This window comes from Halichoeres trimaculatus, unplaced genomic scaffold (assembly GCF_033239565.1).
Source record: "Halichoeres trimaculatus isolate MK-OKI-2021-1 unplaced genomic scaffold, fHalTri1.1 fHalTri1_scaffold_14, whole genome shotgun sequence".
Taxonomy (NCBI): domain Eukaryota; kingdom Metazoa; phylum Chordata; class Actinopteri; order Labriformes; family Labridae; genus Halichoeres; species Halichoeres trimaculatus.
The window spans coordinates 833,700-853,989 of record NW_027437192.1 but is presented as its reverse complement, the minus strand read 5'-3'; the positions used below and the strand labels follow the sequence as shown (position 1 = coordinate 853,989).

General features: G+C 42.2%; 2 protein-coding genes across 4 annotated transcripts in view; one reads left to right on the top strand and one right to left on the bottom strand.

Moving 5' to 3' along the window:
• The window catches only part of col14a1b (collagen, type XIV, alpha 1b), a 130,118-nt gene that overhangs the window by 6,362 nt on the left and 103,466 nt on the right, over positions 1-20,290 (bottom strand). For 2 of the 3 annotated variants that reach the window (XM_074686661.1, XM_074686663.1), the window contains 20 exons: positions 19,111-19,254; positions 18,878-19,042; positions 18,436-18,474; positions 18,221-18,359; positions 17,994-18,136; positions 17,760-17,869; positions 12,747-12,905; positions 11,549-11,626; positions 10,807-10,893; positions 10,319-10,372; positions 5,173-5,268; positions 5,005-5,058; positions 2,431-2,484; positions 2,241-2,294; positions 2,051-2,122; positions 1,772-1,807; positions 1,160-1,226; positions 851-1,039; positions 616-693; positions 371-526 (listed from right to left, as the gene is read on the bottom strand). In XM_074686661.1, coding sequence (XP_074542762.1) covers positions 371-526; positions 616-693; positions 851-1,039; positions 1,160-1,226; positions 1,772-1,807; positions 2,051-2,122; positions 2,241-2,294; positions 2,431-2,484; positions 5,005-5,058; positions 5,173-5,268; positions 10,319-10,372; positions 10,807-10,893; positions 11,549-11,626; positions 12,747-12,905; positions 17,760-17,869; positions 17,994-18,136; positions 18,221-18,359; positions 18,436-18,474; positions 18,878-19,042; positions 19,111-19,254 — 1,974 coding nt within the window. The remainder of the gene's footprint in view (positions 1-370; positions 527-615; positions 694-850; positions 1,040-1,159; positions 1,227-1,771; positions 1,808-2,050; positions 2,123-2,240; positions 2,295-2,430; positions 2,485-5,004; positions 5,059-5,172; positions 5,269-10,318; positions 10,373-10,806; positions 10,894-11,548; positions 11,627-12,746; positions 12,906-17,759; positions 17,870-17,993; positions 18,137-18,220; positions 18,360-18,435; positions 18,475-18,877; positions 19,043-19,110; positions 19,255-20,290) is intronic. The other variant, XM_074686662.1, reaches the window with a different exon arrangement.
• On the top strand, positions 6,581-10,396 carry LOC141803221 (natural killer cells antigen CD94-like). The gene is made up of 6 exons (XM_074687181.1): positions 6,581-6,902; positions 8,067-8,162; positions 8,258-8,356; positions 8,444-8,571; positions 9,884-10,005; positions 10,094-10,396. Exons 1-6 carry the CDS (start codon positions 6,581-6,583, stop codon positions 10,224-10,226), a joined length of 900 nt encoding a protein of 299 aa, XP_074543282.1. The 3' UTR covers positions 10,227-10,396.

The window sequence follows — 20,290 nt, the reverse complement described above, 5'->3', positions numbered from 1 at the left end:
CTGAGAGCATCAGAAAGAATCAAAAAGAGTGAAGAGGAACCAGATCCCATATGAAACCTGAACCTGTGACCTGGGTCCTGGTCTGAGACAGGATCTGGATCTGATTCTGGATCTGAACGCTGATCGTATCTGAAGGCGTTTCACCTTCGGATACTCGGCGTGTGGTGAACGACTGTGACATGCAGCCTGTTTAACTCATGGGCAGTAAGCGTCTGACCCGTTCGCTCGTTGACCCTCAAACCAAAAGCTGGAACACTTCAGGTCTGACCCAGCTCAGGGGGCCCAGAGGAAGACCAGCTCTAGCTCACAGGCAGAGATAAAACCACAGAAGAAGAATCTGCCTCAGCAGACACTTCCTGTCCTTACGTACCTCCAACGTTGTAGCCAACACACGAGTTCTGGTCGCAGTACCCCGGAGGACCAGCAGGGCCAACGGGACCAGGAACTCCAGGCCGACCAGGGGTTCCAGGGTTTCCAGGCCGTCCTGTGGGACCCTGGCTGCCAGGTCTGCCCTGACCTTGAGCACCTGGAGGAGAAGGGGGAGGAGCTTGTGAGGGAAACACTCTGAGGATTAGACCGGACTTGTCTGATCCGGATCAGTGAGTTTTGTTTTACCGGGTGATCCTGGGGATCCTCTGGGGCCCTGGACTCCGACACCTTGAGATCCTTTCTCTCCCTTTTCACCAGGTTGACCTGGACACACACACACACACACACACACACAGAAACACACACACACACACACACACACACACACACACACACACACACACACACACACAGAAACACACACACACAGTTAAAAACATGTGACCCTCTCCAAACGGCGCCCCCTGCTGGCTCTCCTCACCTCTTTCTCCGGGCTGCCCGTTCTGTCCGTTCTGTCCGGGGAAGCCTGGTCTTCCTGGAGGTCCCTGCTCTCCCTGGGCCCCCGGGGCTCCCTGTCTTCCAGGCTCTCCTGGGGGTCCTGGCACGGTCCGGATGGACACGGGGGGACTGGGGGCGCTGTTCAGGATGGAGTTGTAGCGCGCCATGTGGCCTGGAGACAGGAAAGGGTTACTGATTACAGAGACTCCAGAGTCCACTTTAATCCAGATTCTCCTGAAAGAGCCGAACAAACCGTCACGTTTTACTTCCTGTTTGAACGGCGTGTACTCACTCTGAATGAGCTGCTCGCAGACCTGCCGCGCGATGGCCTGAACCGACGCCGTGGACTGGAGGTCGCCCTGCAGACACACCCAGCTCGTCTTTATGTCAAACTTTTCATTTACCCAGATTTAAAGAGTTGAATCAAGGTTCATGACACGTTTTAGGGGCGGGGCCTCAAACACCAAGCCCAGCCCCCTGACAGGCCTTTGGAGGACTGGCCAATCAGATGGAAGGGGGTTTGTTCTTAAAGAGGCACTGAAACAAGAGTTTTCTAAAACACAAGTGAGAGAAAAACTGGGGTTTTTCTTTGAGCTACGGGTGCCTCAGAGGGACAGAAAACAGACCCAAAAAGCAAAATACCCTCATTTAATCCCGAACAAATGAAAAATTCTCGTATTTGGCGTACAGGAAGATGATACCACCAAGATGAACCATGACAGATTGAAATCTAGGAGGCCTGAGAACGCTTCCCTGAGGAACACCTTGTGTTTCAGACTCTCGAGTACTTCAGTCAAATAAAAGTTTTTTTTTCTGTTAAGATGAATCTAAAAACCATGCAGAGGGTCTAAAGTGGAGTGAATCTGCTCTTTAAGGGAAAAAAATATGGCAGACAGAGACTCACCCGTTCACCTTTCTCCCCTTTTCCTCCAGGAGGACCCTGAAACGACGAGGAGAGGAAGAAATGAGACAACAACGACAAAAACATGTCAGATTTTAAAGCAAGGAGGTCAGGATTTCACTTTCAGCTTCCATCCCGACACACACACACACACACACACACACACACACACACACACACACACACACACACACACACACACAGGATTTTCTCTGACACGGCGAGCTGTGAGCTCAGAGGACAAACAGCTGCTGTGAGGAAGTCCCTCTGACGCGGTCTCACCGGCGGTCCCAGCTCCCCCTGCTTTCCTGGAGGTCCTGTGAATCCTGGAGACCCCGGAGCTCCTGGGGATCCCTGCAGAGACAAAAACCAGGAGTCAACAGGTGGTTTTCAGAGAGGACTAAGATCTGGACTCAGGTGGCTTTGAGCAACAACGAGGCTCCAACAAGACGTGAGCATCAGGACCACTTACGATGGTTCCTGCAGGGCCCGGTCTGCCTGGGGGTCCGTCTTTACCCGTGAGCCCCTGTGAGGGAGAAGGACGGAGGCCTGTTAGGACAAACTCAGAGGAAACAGCTGCAGTTAGCAGCCCTGTGCTGTGTTTGACAGACTCTCAGCGCTAACAGCGTTAGCATCTCAGGAGTCTGTGGTCTGAGACTCACTCTGGCCCCTGCTGGTCCTTCTCTTCCCACAGCTCCAGGTCTGCCAGGGACCCCCTGAAACAGAAGACCAGCAGAGACAGAGAGGGGTTACTGCAGGTCAGGTTCATCCAGCAGAGGGCGACAGAGGCTCAGTGAGAGTCTGACTGATTTATTTATTTTTTATTATTGTAAACATTATGCTAAAAAAATTAAAACTCCTAAAATTTCTGTCGGTATTCTGAATTTATTACCATAATTTTACAATTAAGTCAGATTTGTTGATTTTATGTCAGAATGAAAAAAAAAGTTAGGATTCTTTTTTTTTTTTTTTTTGCCAATTTTTGATTACAGTCAGATTTGAGATTATCACATTTTCCTTTTTTTTTTTTTTGGTGATTTTTTTAAATGTTGTACATAGATGATGTTTAGGAAGAGTCAGAATTGGAGGATTTTTTTTGGCAGTTTTTTTTGGTTTAAAGTTAGAGGTTAAATATACATATAGGAGCTTTTTAAGTTTTAGAACAAATTCAATGATTTGCTTAAAAATTTTTCAAATTATTTTTTTTTTTAACTGAAATCAATTTGAAGATTAAAACTAGAATTTTTTTTGTCCCGGTCAAAATCAGAGTTTGAATATTTATATTTGATATTTTACAATTAGAGTCAAAATTTAAAGAATGAGTTATTTTTTTTAGCTTAGATGCAGAATTTGATGATTTCTATCAGATTTTTACGATTGAAGTCCAATTCAGACATTCACCACAGAATCCCAGGAGGAAAGCTTGACAGTATCTTGACAGATTAAACAGTTTCTTATAAACCATTTGAACATTATTTTTATTTTGATATTTTGTTTTTCAATCACATTTCTCTGCTAAGTCACATGACCACGACGTTCGTCGCACTTCTTCAGCTGTCCACCAGGTGTCCTCAGACTCTATTCCTCGATTTCCAGATGTAATGTTTTCCAAAGAAAAAAAAAAAATATTCAACTTTTAAAATATTCTTAAAATATCTTTAAAATTTTTTTTAAAAATTTTATTTAACTTTTGTTAAGTTATTTTTTTATTTATTTTTTTTGGTTATTTATTTTTGACTGTGCCTATTTTTGACAGCTGTAAGAAAAAGAAAAATTGAAGAACTGTATATATTTCATTAAATGTTGAATTGTGATAAAAGTAAAAAAAATAAATAAATAAAAAATAAAATCTGAATTTATGAGTCAGATTTCTGGGAAACTTAATTTTGACTTTAATTATTTTAATCTAATAAAAATTAAAAATCCTAACTTTTATTATTAGAATTTAACAAATTTAATTAAATACTTTTTATTTTTATTTACCTGTGACTTTTCATGTATACTTTAAAAAATAATAATAAAACAAACATAAAATATCTTGCTCTTAATGTCAGCGCCTGCAGCCAAAAGAAACAATTAAAACTTTTTTTTTTCTCCGTCCCAACGTCCAAAAAGCACATTTTCACTGGATTAAAATATATTTTGTGTCTTCTCAGAGCAGTTTCCAGTTTTTCTTTGACCGTTTCTTTTACTGCTTAATGCCAAAGCTGACGTTTGCTCCCAGTTTGTAAATTACAGGATGTGAGTTTCTTCTTTTCAGGTAATTTTCTTATTTAACGGATGCTCTGACGCTTTTAGGGTCAAACAGCTTTTACATGACTGAGTCTGCAGCACATTTTTGTCCCCACTCTTTAACTTTCCAGCCTGTTTCTCTGGGAAGCTTCGCCTCCACCTTCACGCTCGCTCCAGCCTCTAAACCCGTGTTTTCCTGACTTCCTTCGTTAACTTCGACCGTCCCGTTAAAGCAGACGCGGCACAAAAGCAGAGAATAATTACCTCTCTGGTAAAAAAACTGTGTCGCAGCAGAAACAAGGAACAGAAACACATTTCAGCGTCAGAATTCAACCTTTGGCAAATGGCGCCATGAGTCAAACCTGACACGTGTTTGTTCCTAAAGGTCAGAGCGGTCGGAGTAATTCACAGCAGAGGAAGAATCACAGGAGGACAGACTCCTCCAACAACAGATCAAACAGGCCGCTGTGCGATCCTCGGTCGCTCTGAGAGTTCGACAGTTTACGTCTCTGACGACTCGCCGAGCTGCCGTGTCGGTTATTGACCTGTTTTTATAAAGAGCGCTAAAAGAAGACGCTTTATTTTCACAAAAACCAGACCATTACTCAGGTTATCCATGATGGCAGACGCTCCTTTGAATCAGAGACTGAAGATAAGAGCAGGTTTAGGAGCCTGCACTTCCCTGTGGTTGGCCAGCAGGGGGCGAATCAGTTAATTTCACATTATTTTAAGACGCCAGCTCATTTATTGTTTCCATTTAAGGTTAAAGACATGAAAAGGCGGGAAATGCTCAGAGGGCGTGGCAGCATATTGATTCAGTTTGTTAACTTTTTAAAGAAACTTCTCTGTGAGCTAAAATTAGCTTCCAAGTTCCTCTCTTAACGAGCCATAAATGTTAACGTGTCGCTGGCTCCGCCCCCTTTTTCCACACACAGAGCTTGGAGTCAGAGCTTCCAGATATGATGGATCAAACATGAACAGGTGAGTCCGCTTCACAGTTTTACCTGAGCTCCTTGTTGTCCTGCGTCTCCTTTCTGTCCCCGCTCTCCTGGTGAACCCTGCAGACGAAAACGTTTCAACATGTTTCTGTTTGTTTCTGTTTTCATGAAGACAACCAGAGGAACCATGAGACTGGATCTCTACGGCAGGACCAGGCATCAGGCTTTTCTTACCGGGGGTCCGATGATGGAGCGCCCACTGGGTCCCTGTGGTCCCTGAGGTCCTGGAGGTCCTGGTACACCAGTATCACCTACTGGACCAGTTGGCCCCTAAGAAAAAAGAAAGAGGGAAAGAGAAAGAGTGTGACTGACCTCAGGATGAATTAATAAAGATTATTCTGTAAAATAAATTTTAAGAAAGGAAAAAAAACTTATATTTCTGTTGATCTTCTCAAAAAATACCAAAAAATTTTTATAATTAAATCAGATTTACTGAATTTATTTCAGATTTATTTTTCAATGGGTCAGGACTTTTTTTTTAATTTTTTTTAAAGGGTCAGGATTTTTTTTTTTATGGGTCAGGATTTTTTTTTAGGGGTCAGGACTTTTTTTTAAAGGGTCAGGATTTTTTTTTCTCGCAATTTTGGATTACAGACAGATTTTAACATACATCAAATTTACTTTTTGGTAAATTTAAAATTCTCAATTTGTATATGTTTTTGTTTGGTAAAAGTCAGAATTTGAGTTTTTTTCTTTTGGCAGTTTTTTGGATGAAAGTTAAAGGTTAAAGGTTTATTTGGAAACGTTTTAAGTTTTACAACAAATTCAATGATTTGTATGAGAATTTGTCAGATTAATTAATTAATTAATTTTGTTCAACTAAAATAAATTTGAAGATTAATACAGGAATTTTTATTCTTAAGTCAGAATTCAAGACCTACACTGATTTTTTTTTTAAAAAAAGGCAAAATATAAAGATTAATATTGGATTTTTTCCAATTGTAGTCAGAATTTGTTTATTTATTTATCTATTTATAGAAATTTAAAATTAGAGTCAAAATTTAAAGAATGAGTTAAACTTTTTAGTTTTAAGGCAGAATTTGATGATTTCAGATATTAAAGATTTGAGTCTGATTCAAACATTCACCACTGAATCCCAGGAGGAAAGCTCGACATTTTTTAATTAGGCCGAAACAGTTTTAACTTCTGAAACTGAGGCTCTGAGAAAATCGTTTCTTAAGTCTGAGATGTGTGGAGCTGGATTCAGACGACAAGTCAGGATTCAGTGATTTCATCTCTGATATCAAAGTCAGAATTATTGGATAAAAAAGTATGACAGACTTTTATTTTGAAATCAAAGATTAAAATCAGAATTCTGAGAAAAGTTCAGACTTTAAAAAAAAAGGTGTGATGTCCCTTTTTTTTGTCAGAGCGTCAGATCAGAAACAAACATTTGAACGTGTCACAGTTTGTTTTCAGGGCGTTATCTGAACAGGAAGGAGTTTAATGTGTTGGTTTAAAGCTTCTGTTTGTTTCACGCCTTCAGTGACTTTAAAAAACAGAAACAGACGTGACGGCTATAATTAGTAACCACAGATGAAGCCTGCGATCATTCAGGAGTTTATCTTTCACACTGATAAACATGCCGGTGTGTGCTTCCTGTCGCTGCTTCCTGTGTGTTGAAACAGTGTTAACACGTAGAGAAACCTCAGAAGAGACGACGCCACCTCCATCAGCATCACCAGAGCCAGAGGGAGAGATTTATCAGAGGAGGAGACGGCAGAGCGGCGTCTGTGAGGAGGATGAAAAAATGTCCTCCAACATTTACGAAAGCCCGATGGTCGCCATGAGGTTCAGCAGAGGAGGCCTGAGGGACGCAGACCAGGTGGAGAGGGTGGTGGACATCTACGAGAGCGGGGACGGGTACACCGGCGGTAAAAATAACCGTCTGACGCAGGAGGGCGGTAAGGAGCAGCTACATGCTAACCAATGCTAACAAACTCAGTCTGACTTCTTATTGAAAACAAAGTGAAAAGTAGGTTTTTAATTCATATCATGACTCATCAGGAACATTTACACGTTAGAGAAGTTATTCTTCATCCAGACTCTTCATGAACTCGTCTTTTATTCATTTTTATGACTCACTTTTTTTTGTACAGCAAAACTTCAGTGAGACTGTCTTCATTAGATTCATAATATGTGGGAGGGGTGGGGCCTCAAACACTAAGGTCTTTCAAAAACTCCGCTTCCCTTATCAAAGGCCTCAGGAGGGGCAGCCAATCAGAGGGAGGGGGGTTTGTAGAGGGGGCAGCCTTAAAGAGACAGCAGCTAAAACAAACGTTTCAGACGGAAGCTGATAAATCATGCGACCAAACTACAGGGTCATCAGAGGGACAAAACAGAGACAGAGAAAGAATAAACACTTATCATAAAGGTAAACATTAATTTGGTTGATAAATCTTGTCAAAGCAGTGATAATAACTGAGTGTTTGCACTGAAGGACTCGTCCAGGAAGGAAATGAGAGAAATCATGAGAAACTACGGCAAACAGCCAGGACGCTTCAGTCAGAGCTGGTATAAAAGCTGAGGCTCTGTAGTTCTCTTTAAAAACACTCAGAGAGTTCCGGAATGCTGTGACATCACAAAGACAGAAGCTCTCTGTGCTTGATGATGAACATTCTAGAACCTCATTGATGGAGCTGCAGCATAAAGGCCGTGTAGAGCTTTAAGAACCAGAACCAGGACTTTAACATCAGTTCTTAAAGAGACAGGAGCCAGAGCAGAGACTGGAGGAGGAGAGGAGACTTTAACTAAACACCAGGAGGAGAAACAGAGATTTACTGAGCTGGGAATCATGGAGAGATACTACAGGGGCCCTAGAGGGACAAAATAAAGACCAAAAAAAGCACAATACCCCATTTTTCAACTGCCATAGACTTAAAAAAAAAAAAAAAGTATTTATCAGAGGTTAAAAATGAGGTTTGACCTCACGTTTAAGGAGGATTGACAGCTGACATTCTTGTGTAGTTTTTCTACTAACGTCCACGTGACCCTTCATAAAACCGTCCTGCTGCCATCCTTTCCTGTGTTTTCTGTGTTTCCTTCCTCTCAGGATCAAACGGTCTGAGGCGTCCACAGAAACCCGTACAAAGTCTGGACCCTGATCCTGGCTCTGCTGTGCCTCCTGCTGGCGGCAGCGCTCTCTGTCCTTCTGTACGAGTTCTGTGAGGATCTTTATTTCTTAACCTGAGACTATGAGCCACTGTAAAACCACTTTTATCCTCATTTTACCTCTTCCTGTTTCCCCTGTGAAATAAAGACCAGCTCAGGAGGACTCATGAAGCCAGCTCTGAGCAGAGTCAGTCCAGGTACCACAACCTGAGCAGCTGCCTCTGTCCGTCAGGGGTCAACGGCTCAGGTGAGAGGATCGAAGAGAAACACCCTGACTTTATCTGGAGTGACGGTGAGAAACATCACTTCCTGTTTGTTTATCTGTTCTCTGAAGATCACTGGAGCAGGTTCAGGTCCAGCTGTTACTTCAGATCCTCAGAGCTGAAGAACTGGACCGACAGCCGAGCAGACTGTGTGAGGAGAGGAGCCGACCTGGTCAGCATCAACACCAAAGACGAACACGTGAGTAGTTTCCATGCATTTCCAGAGGGTGGCACTGTTGCAGAAGCAGAGATTTGAGCTTATAGATGTGTTGGGAGGTGGACTTTGATGGTGTGAGTGAAATTTAAAGCAGATTGTTCCTCATATGAAGGGGCGGCAACGACTTCCTGGTTAATGGCAGATTTCAGAGTTTGAGGCGGGGCCACAGACACATTCTTTAGCTATGAGGCAACTTTGAGGGTCATTTGTGGCCACGCCCACTGAGTTTGAAAAATACCTTTGATAACTTTTCATCGTCAATATGTCTCGTATACACAAGACCACTTTGGAGTTGATACGAAAAAAAAAAAAAAATGAAAAAATGAAAATTAAAAAAAGTTCAATCAAATATGTTCCCCGATAAATTGTAAAAATCTGACACTCAACTCCAATTTCCAAACTTCCTGTTCAAAATTAAGTTATAAGAGATTTTTTTGTAGGTCTAGGCATGATAGTTAAGCACAAAAATTTGAGGCCTGTAGCTGAAAGTAGCTTGTGTTTTTGCCACCTGGGGGCGCAATTAAGCTAATATTGGCACAAGATGAATGGAATTATGAATTTTTCTCTGTGACTGAATTTTGAGAAAGTTTGGTGATGAAGGCATGCAATTTGGGGTTAAAGGTCACTGAAGAAAACTTAAAGGAAAATTATAATAAACCAGAGGGCCTTCGTTCTGATTTTTGCGCTCGGGCTGTAATCATGCTTTTCATGCTGCGTTCTCATTAAAAACACAAATAAAATCCGTCTGAAGAGTGACAGCTTTCTAAAGATCAGCTTTTTGAAGGTGTGTGTGTGGTTTCTGCTGCTTCTTCACACAGCCTCTAGTGGACACTCTGGGAACTGCAGTTTGAGGCACCTTTGCAGAGGATTTGAAACTGTAGACCGACAGTTGTTGTTTGAACAAAAAAACAGGAAACAATACGAGACACAGGAAACCATGCTATCAAAATAAAAACCTTTTTTAAAAGAAGATCAAGTTTTATGAGATCAAAGGAGACAGACATGAGAAATTTATGTCCGTTATAATCAACAGTAAAACTATAAGATGTTAAGTTTTATGCATGGATTCATAAAATGCTACTAATATTTATAATTTCAAGATATTACATTTTATAACTTGGATTTTCAAAGTAGATGCAGTGAATTAAAATGTAGTACTTTTGAAAAATCGAGACAAAGATTAAGAGCTTAAAATGTTAAACCTTGAGTTTCACTTTCGTTTCCTTTGAATTTTTTCTCCAGGTGATAAAAACGTACCACCTGGATTTGATATTTCTGTATTATTTGTGTTTAGACGTTTCTCAGAGGACTGAACGAACACAGAGCCTCATGGATCGGTCTTCACGCAGTGGAAAATAAATCCTGGGGCCAGAAATGGGAGTGGAAGTGGGCAGACGACTCAGAGAATCAGTACCTGTGAGAAATTTGACGTCCCTGAAAAACACGTCTTTTCTTTGAGGTCTGAGCGTGAGGGACTAATCTGTCTTTGCTGCTTTTTCCTCAGGCCGTGGAAGACCAACGAGATCATGAAGGCCTCTAAACCGGCCTTCGTTTACCTGGACCAGAGCGGGTTGCTGGTCCAGACCACGGACGGGCTGAGAGGATGGATTTGTGAGAAAAACATCAACGCAGAGTGATTTTCATAAGCTCACGCTGGGGAGGTTTATCTGCCTTCACACTTCCTGTTTGATCACTTCCTATCGATAAGCCCTGAGCCCATCCCACTCACCACGGGGCCCGGCTCTCCACGGTCGCCTCTGGCTCCTCTGATCCCAGGTCCTCCCTGTGGGGAACAAAAACCATTAATCCAGCTTTTCAAAGTGTTTGTTTGTGAATCTGTGTCAGAAAGAGACGAATGAAGTGTTTGTGGAGACCGTCTGAGGGCTTTTAGCAGCGTCTCACACGGTTTCAGACGACTTTGTCTGCAGTGAAATAAAGATCCTTCAAAAACTGCTTTGAGACAGCTGTTTCTTTGGCAACAGCGCGCTGCGTATCGACCAATCAGCATCAAGTATTTTTCACCCTGTGCTTCCTGTTTCCTGACCACGAGTCATCTGATAAATGTTGTGTAAGACTTTAATCAGAGCTACAAACTGATGATGATGATGGTTTTTTTAACAGGGACTTTCTGACTGATGATGATGATGATGAGGATGATGATGATGATGAGGAGGAGGATGAAGGTGGGTGTTAGTGTCTGTGGTGTGTGGAGCTCACAGGGGGTCCAGCAGGGCCGGCGGGGCCTTTGCTGTCCTGGGTGCAGGTGCAGGCTTTGGGCATGGCCGGGCAGTCCACCTCCTTCCTCTGGAGGATGAAGATGACGATGATGAAGACACAGGGAAAGAAAAAGGAGGAAAGTGAGGTGAGAAGTGGTCAAAGAAAAACAAAACTTGTGGATTTAAGAGATGAATTTCTGATGGTTTGATGCATCTGCAGCTGAAAGGTTAAAAACCTGAAACAGACGCTCGGTTTGAGCTTTGGCTCCTCTCTGAGGAGGAAATAATGATTCTTCAAACGATGAATATTCAGCAGAAAGACCTAAACATCTCTATCTCTGAGGCTAAAAAGCAGATGATGAAAAATTTGGCTCCTGTTAAAAACAAACGTCCACTTCTTGCTGCTTTTTTCAGTGTTTGTTGTTGTAGTTCTCATTCTGGCCACAGGAGGGCGACGTACAGCTCTGTTAAACACCCTAAATTCAAGTGGAAACATGTTTTTCTCTTTCAGGTGAGTCAAAAGTTTTACACACATTAATGATACACCGTACAGAGTGTGTGTAGTGTGTGAGAAAGGTGTGTATTGTGTGTGAAAAAAGTGAAGGAGGAAAAATCTCCAGGCAGAAAGAAAGAGATAAAAACAGAAAATCAATGTGGTGTTGGTGTTGCAGGAATTATCTCCTAACATTAAATGAAACACTGATTTCGTGTCACAGACAGAGGAGGATGAACTTTGACCTCACCAGACCAGGAAGTTCGCAGCACTTGTCTCTGGTGGCCCAGGAGGTGCTGCAGACGATGTCGAAGATCTGAAGCTGGAACTGCAGAAACAGAAACACAACATGTTTAAAAAGTCACTGATCACAGCAGAGTAAAATTAAAATAATAAATAATAAGTACGGGTTTTAAAATATTGATTTTTATACATTATATTGGTTTATCTTTACTTTGATTTTCTGAAATGTCTTGAATTTGATCTGATTGTAACTTTTTATGTCAAACTTTTTGTTTCAAATTTGACCTTTTTAGTTTTTATCTTATTATTATATATTTTAAAAAAAAAACAGATAAATATAGAATCATAATTTTGCCTAGTAAAATTTTTAAAAAACTTTTTATTGCACTTTTATTTCTAATAAAGACTTTGTTTAATTATGTTTTTTTCTTTTAACTAAAAATTGACACAGCTGCTCACAATGTTATATATATATTTTTTTATTATTATTTATTTTATTTTATTTTGTATTTTAAATTTTAAAAAATCACAGGGTGTTACTTCATGATTACAGCTTTATTTTTTCACATTTCTAAAATTTTATTGAATGAAATGTGACTTTTTATTCCACAGTTTTGATTTTATTATTTCATTCAAATGCCTTTTTACTCCAAATTTGACATTTTATCTCACAATTTTTACCTTTTGTTTTAAAACAATTCTTAATTTTAATGTGGGCTATTTTTCTAAAAAAAAAAAACTCTTTATTTTCTCATTAGGAGCTTTTTCTCATTAATTCAGCTTCTCATTTTATAATTTTTATCTCATTAAATTGACTCTTGATCTTTCAAATGTAATTTTTATTTCTAAATTATGCTGATTTTTAAAATTTATATATATATATATATATATATATATATATATATATATATATATATATATATATATATATATATATATATATATATATATTTTATTTTATTTTTTCTCTAAGGAAATCTTGGACTGTTTTCATGTATTCTGAGTTTTTCCGTATTTTTTACATTAATTTTTTTTTATTCAGTGGATTTTAAAGTCAGTGTTCAGACTGATCTGAAGACCCTAGCATCCACACATGGAGTCAGTAAAGTCAGATGTTTCCTCCTTTGCTCCTTTGTCAGAGTCTGACTTTTTCACGGTGGTGATAAAACCTGGGATCTGGATCTGAGTCCAGGTGGCGCTCTCACCGGAGCAGAGTTGTCTTTGTTCCCCCTGGAGCGGACCATCCGTCCCAGGACCTCGGTGCCGTCCGTGGTGATGTTCCCGGCTGCGTTGATGTTCTTCTCGGCCACCATCTTACAGTCGATGTGGACTTTGGCGCTGGTCTTACTGATGGAGATGTGGAGCTGTGAGGAGACAGGAAACAGACGGGTCTTTGACTTGAGAAACTCTACGTTCATTCAGCGTGTTCCTGACCTCCTCTCACAGCTGAAATCACCTCCTCTGTTTGGAAAGTGCTGCACAAACAAACTCTGCTGCTGCCGCGCTTTTTATAAACCTCCATCCTCCATAGGCTGCAATTAAACTCACTACAGCGTCATTAAAGTGTTGAAAGGCTCCCAGTTTGTCCTGCTGGAGCAGATATATCAGACACACACACACACACACACACACACACACACACACACAGCTCCAGCTTGAAGCTCTGCTCTGTAATTTGACTCAGCGTTCCTGAGAGTCAGATGAGAAGAAAGCGATCGCTGCTTGTTTCTCGTGTCTCTGTGAACATAAAGTGAAAGTTTTTCAAAGACAGACTGACAGAGAGCGGGATCAGAGGGAGGAAACGCAGCGTGTCATTTCCTCAGTTCACGTCTGAAGAGAGAAATTACTGCTCGGCGTCCAGAGATGATTGTAGTCCACAGAGATACTGTGTTTCCCAAGCAGCAGGAAGCAGACGCTGACTGATCGCCGTGCTTTGCGTTAGCGCACGTTTCACTTCATCAGACAGTTTGACTTGTTTTAATTTAACCCTTTAACCTCAGATACAAACAGTCGGTCAGGGCCTGGGATTTTACTTTCTGAGTATTAGACGGCGAGGACTCAACGACACAACTTCAGACCCTGAGCAAAGACGAATGAATCAGATTTCAGAGCAGATTTAATTCGCCAAACAAATAAAGCTTTAAATCTATTATTATATTAAAATGCTGACTCAGCATTTCAACATATTGTTATCCTGTGACTTTATTATGTTGAAATGCTGACTCAGCATTAGCAGGCTGCTGCTGAGAGGTTGCAGCTTTCTCGAACAAATTGTCATATCTTCTGAAATCTTCATAGTAGAAAAATGAGAAATACATTAAAATGTAGGTAATCTTGTCCTGCTTTGACAAAGTGTTTTTTTAAGCAAAAGGATGGAGCACCTTTTCACGAAATGGCCAACTGTCAGGTAAAGTCAGCTCCAGCAACCCATATACTCCAATTTTAATTCTTGAGGGGTTTTCTCAGAGATTAGTGGAATTTCACTCATTGGTCTCTCGCCGTCCTGGGCACATTCCTGGGTCTACAGACATGAAACTAAGACGGCTTCCTCAGGGTGTTGGGGTTCTCACGGTTTGTTCATTTTCCTCTGAAATTCAGACTTTTGCTTTACCATAAAATGCCCAAGGAGTAACACATTAGCAGGGCAAAGTTCTGCACCTGTAGCCTAACGAGCCTGTCACTATGACAACCCTCATCTCATGCAGCTGTTTTTACTAACTCATCAAAACATTCAGGAACAAAGACACGTGTGTGTGTTTATTTCACTCTTAGCTGAAGGATGCTTGTAGTCTTCACATCTCTACACTTTTTTTTTAACTTTTAAATTATTAAACTTTATTCAAAACATTTTACCATCAAAAACAGAGACTGAAATAATCTGCTTATCCACTTAAACAGCTTCTACCTCCTGCAGACTTTGACTTAAGACTTGGTTCACACATTAAACTGGTCCTATTATCCTTTATCCTATTCACACATTAGTCATAGATTTCTGATTTCTTTTACATTGAGATTTCACTGTTTGAACTTTCTTTTAATTTTATTTATTATATTTAACTTTTATATACATTTTCTTTTGTATCCACTCTCTTTATCCACTCCTTGTCTTCACTTTCTTCACTTCTTCTCAACTTTTCCTTTACTTTCTTCTAACTTTTTCTCTTTTACACTCTTCTTCACTTCCTCTTCACTTCTTCTTCGCTTCTACCTCATCTTTTCTTCTTGACTCCTTCTTCACCTCCTCTTCCCTGTTTCACTTCTACTTTACTCTTTCACTCTTTGTTTCTTTCCTCATCCCTCCTTCTACACTCCAAGTTTTCAGTTCATACTTTGTTCAACTATTCAGCTTTTTTATTTCACATTTTAAGCTTTTTCACAACTATTTTAACTTCTTCAGCTTCAGCATTTCAACGCATTTTCTGCAAGGAAATGCAACATCTGTAGTGTTTTATTCTACTCTTACCATCAAACTCCAATCCGTTCCATTTATTCCGTCCCGTGTCTTTCTTTTCACTCATTCCACTCAACTCCATTGTGTTCCATTGTAATCCATTCCTTTCCTTCCTGATCCATTCCATGTTTTACCCCTCCTTCCTCCTACAGCCCCAATTTGATGGATTTAAGGAGATTAACAGTTTGCAGATCATTCAAATCTCACATTTTAATAAAAACAATGATGTAAACACGTTAATCAGATTTAAAGCAGTTAAAAAAATCTCAGAAATCTGCCTATTTCACTTTAACGTCAGGGACATGTTTGAGACGGTTGATTCAGGAGCGTGTTCGTCCACAGGACAGATCTGTCTTTGTTAAAAATGATGATTATGACTGTCATCGCTGTAATTATCAGTCTCAAAGTAGGTTTCCTTTGGCTTCAGGGCGTTAATTATTTCCGTCACAGCTCTGTTTGGCTGAATCATCCTCCTCACTGTGTCTTGTTTTAATCCTCAGAGCTCCACAGGAAGGAAAGTTTACTCCTACCTAAAGACAAAACTGAACGCTGAGGCCTGTGAAACTTTATTTCAAACAGCTTATCTCCATAAAACAGACACATCTTCACCGTCTGCTCCGAAATGTCAGAGTGATTTCTCAAACTGAGGCGAACCATCGATCATCCTCCGCTGATGGACTCAGCTAGAAAAGAAAATGATGAGTTTCCAGTTGTTTCTCTGTTTGTTGGAGAGTTTGACCTGATTCAAAATAAAATAAGCTCAGATTTGACTCATCCTCGCAGCTGACGGCGAGTTTCAGTCTGAAAATATCAGAGTCCTGGAGGTTAAAGAGGAATCAAGTCACAGCGGCTTATTTTAAAACAGGTCAGCCAACGTTTCATCTCCTGCGTGTAAACACAAAGTGTGCACATTTAAAGCCGGAGACGTCTCCCTGACCCGCGTTAGCTCCGCTCATCTCAAACCCCAATCCTGTTGAGTGTGAAGTTTGAAGCCACGCCGTCTTATCGCTCTCAAACCGCCACAAAAGGAGCTTCTTCACTCTTGTCATATTTTCTAGACGTCAGCTTTTCAGGAATTAAGGAAAGTGACAGCCGGAGACACTCAGGGTTTATCTAATGACGGGAAAATGTCACGAAAGCTGCGGGAAACTCAACTTTGTGACCCAGAGGAAACGCTGAGTTTTTAAAAGTGAAGACGTCTCTGTGGAGAGGGAAATCAGCGTGTCCTCTGATCCATAATCACATAAACTTCTCTGAAAGTCAGAGAGAGGCTCAGGTAGCAGCTGCAGGTGCCGCTCTGGTCCTCCAGGATTATTCCACGAACGCAGCGACTCTCAAACGTCTGCAGCGAGCGGAACAAAAGGTGAGGAGCAAAGCGGGATAAGCTGCGCTGACAGCCCGCCGACAGACGTGAGCGCAGATCAGTCAGAGAGTCCCCGAGCGCTAGCACTCTGACGCTAACTCAACACGACCCAGAGCCGGTTCAGGATCAGGGCACCACGCAGGCAGCCTGACAGGACTCAGACGGCGGTGTCAGCGATCAGCCAGGGAGGAGACGAGAGACGGAGGGGAGAGCACAACAAAGAAAACTTAACTCAAACTGAGGAAAAAGTGGACACACAGAAACTTTTAGACGGCAGCGAAGAAGAAAGTGAACACATGACGTCCCTAGGGCGTCAACTTTCTTTTATAATTTTTCTAATAAGAGCGCATCTCCAATCTTTGGGCAAGGAGAGCATCAGCAAAGATCCCTGGGTTATGAAACAGCAAAGAAATTCTTAAAAAAGGGGCAGGGAGAGCACACCCACCCCCTCTTTCTTTAGGATAAGTGAAAAGGTCAAGCATGCAGAGAGAGCATCAGCAAAGACCTCGGGATAGTTGACTAGGTGAGTTTTAGTCACGACAATAGAACTCAAAATTTTAAGGCAGGGAGAGCACATCTCTAATCCCTTTCATGTAAATACTGGAAAAAAAATCAAGGCAGGAAGAGCATCAGCAAAGATCCCTGGAAAAGAAAACAGTACAGACATCAATAACAGCAAAAAAATCTAAAAAAAAAAAAAAAAAAAAAAAAAAGAGGCAGGGAGAGCACATCTCTCCTCTCTTTCATCTGAATGTATGAAAAGATCAGGCTTGGAAAGAGAATTCAGCAAAAAGTGCTGGGTTACAAATCATCATGAGCATCAATGACAACTGTGGAATGACAAAGCCCAAGGAAGGCAGATCACACCACTTTTCTTTTTAATTTGCATACTCTAATAGCCTAGGAAAGGAGAGCAGTAGCAAAGACCCCTGGGATGCAGAACAGAGTGTAAATGAGTGGCAGCAGTGGAGCTCAAAAATTCTGATGCAGGTAGTGTACACCTCTTCTCTCTCTCTACATATGAATTTAGGAAAAAGCAAAGACAGGGAGAGCAGCAGTAAGGCCTGGGTCGCAGAACAGTGGCAACATTAGTGACAACAGTGGAACTCAAAAGCCTAAGGTAGGGAGAGCACACCTCTTCATTCTTTTCATGAACAAAAACGAAAAGCCAAGAAAGGGAGAGCAGCAGTAAAGACCCCACAGGATCAAGGACAGAGGGAGCATTAGTAAAACTGAATATGACCCTGGTAGAATCAGACGCAGCAGAGAAAGAGGAGGAGGTGGAATGGGAAGAGGTTTGCAGGGAGAGCATCAGCCTGATCTGTGGACATTTAAAGCCCACCACATAGTGGCTTTTTGGCTCTGATGACGAGTCTCGAACCAAACGTCAGGCGTGTTTCTGACCTTGTGGAAGTTTCCGTAGAACAGTTTCTTGATCTCGGGCCCTTCGAACGTGACGGTCTGGAACTCTCCTTTGTAGTCGTTGTTGAAGAACGTCAGCGTCTTTCCTCCGTCTGTGGAGAAACACAGAGATTTATGACGAGCGCTGTTTGTGGTTTGAGCTCTGAAGCTGATAAACTCTGGCTGTGAATCTTCAGCCGAGCTCTCGTCTCTCTGGAGATGTCCCCTCAGACTCACTGTCCAGGATGACGCCCACCAGCGGCTCGTTGTTGTCGTTGAGGACCTCCCACAGGGCGAAGGGCTCCTCGGGGGTGTCGGGCAGCAGCCTGAACAGCAGGGTGATGGTGTAGTCGGAGGGCAGGCCTTCAGGGTGGAGGAACCTGTGAGGCAGAGACACCAGGTGAGGAGACGGACGCCGTTTCCGGTGGTCATACATCAGGCTGTATTAGACGCTGCGGTGTTACCTGGTGGGCTGGGCCAGGAACGCGTCGCTGTGCAGGTGGAAGCAGGGGAAGGTGTTGAAGGTGCCGGGGACCATGGAGACGCCAGGGATGGTGTTGTAGCGGTTCTCCACCAGGCCGAAGAGCTCCATCATACGGAAACCTGACGGAGCACAAAGGAAACATGAAAAATCTGAGAATACATGCAAAAACTCTGAGAAACAGGCGTGATGTCGTACCTGGTGTCGTGCTGCCGCTCATGGGGACGGATGGACACGCTGGAATAGAAAAGAAAGACATGAGAAATTTGTCCTTTTCAAAAACATTTGATTCTTTCAGGACATAAAAACATCCTTTCCCGACAAATGAAGCTTCACTGTCTGCTCTGTTTATCAGGAACACAGAGTTACAACAGCACGGCTCAGTAGGAGGAGAGTCCAGGTGACGAACTGACCTGTTCCCCAAACATATGGTTTCACTTTCGAACCCCAAAAACTGATCTGAACTCCAAACTACGTCGGGCGTTATCCCTTTCTTATCATACGAACGTCTTTGAGTTGTTGAGTTTTGTACTGAAAAAACCTGCTACCGCTTTGCCCGGCCGCGTTGGCAAAACAGATTTTCTCAGTAAACTTTCACCTGGTTGGATAATCAAATAAGATAAAAACCGTGTGGACTCACTGGCGGTGGCAGCCTCACACACAAAGGTCACCAGCTTCTCCTCGATCTTCTTGAAGGCGTCCAGGTCGTCCACGAAGAACACGTGTCGGTCGCTGGGTTTGCTGGCGATGCTCACCAGCTCCCCGTAGTCGGCATCAGCGAAACCGATGGCGAAGACGATGTAACCTTCAGAAAATGATCAGTCAGACATGTTTCAAAACGCCTTTGAACCACAGAGCGGGGACGGCGCTCACCTTCCATCTGCATCTCTTTGGACACCTTGTTGACGTCATCCTGGGAGCGCCCGTCGGTGAGGACCACGAGGACGTTGGGGATGCCTCTCCTCATCCCTCCCTCTGGCGTGAAGATGTTCTGCTTCACGTGCTGGATGGCTCGACCTGATTGGACACACAGACTCATCCGTTCAGACTCAGTTTCTGTGCAGAGCGTTTACCGTCTTCACCCAAACGGAAAGCTGGCTCCCATCATGCATCACCCTGTGCTCACGTCGCTCTGAGCACTCAGGATCTAAACTTGGTAAAACTCCCTCAAACTGTGCAAAATGATTTTGTGTTTTCTTGGAGAAGATTCTGTATTTTCCTGGAAACAGCTGAACTGGATGAACTCACATTGCCAAACCTCTCCTCGTCTTCTTCTCTAGCCTGAAGGAGCGCACAGAAAACTGTGGCCAACTTTTTCTCAACTGTAAATCACCCAAGTCTGCTTCAGGCCACCTGGACTGCATTTTTGTTATTTTGCCTTAAAGAGTCAGATCATGCTCGGATAGCTCGTCTTCTTCTTCCTCTTCTTTCAGGAACTGTTTGCATTTTTCTCTTGCTCCAATAGTTGAGGAATTACGGTAATAAGAACAGTTGCATCAACTGTTGACTGTAGAGGGTGGTCACACTTAGTTTTTATTCAGTAATACCCAGAATATTGAGGTCAAGGTTGAGGAGTTACGGTAATTTAAAGAGTGCTTGTAAAATGGGAGCGCCGGCACTTTAAAGAGGGGGTACTTTTTTTTTTTTTTACATTATATTTCAACATGGGTATAAAATACCACTCCTTGTTGTTCAAACTGAGCGTGTGCAGATTTTCACACCTCTACATGTTCATATGCTGGAGAAATCCCTGAATCTGTCTGTGGACCAACCAAAACACCCCGCTCTAAAAATAACACCTGATCTTTACCACACTTTCTAAAAATGTAGAGGTCATCAAATGAGAGTCTCCAGGCCTCAAACACCAATGTCTGCCCATAGCTCCTCCCTCAACAGGCTTCCAGAGGGCTGGCCAATCAGAGGGAAGGGGGTTTGTCTTAAAGAGACAGCAGCTACAACAAAGTGTGAGTATTCTAGAACATCAGGAAGGGAAACATAGAGATCTAACTGAGCTACAGGGGCACCAGAGGGACAAAATAAAGACTGATAATCA

Coding starts and splice junctions, on each gene's coding strand:
- LOC141803221 (XM_074687181.1), top strand. CDS start 6,581: ATGCCGGTGTGTGCTTCCTGTCGCTGCTTCCTGTGTGTTGAAACAGTG. Junction 8,357..8,443: donor GTCAGGGGTCAACGGCTCAG/GTGAGAGGATCG, acceptor TGTTCTCTGAAG/ATCACTGGAGCAGGTTCAGG. Junction 8,572..9,883: donor TCAACACCAAAGACGAACAC/GTGAGTAGTTTC, acceptor ATTTGTGTTTAG/ACGTTTCTCAGAGGACTGAA.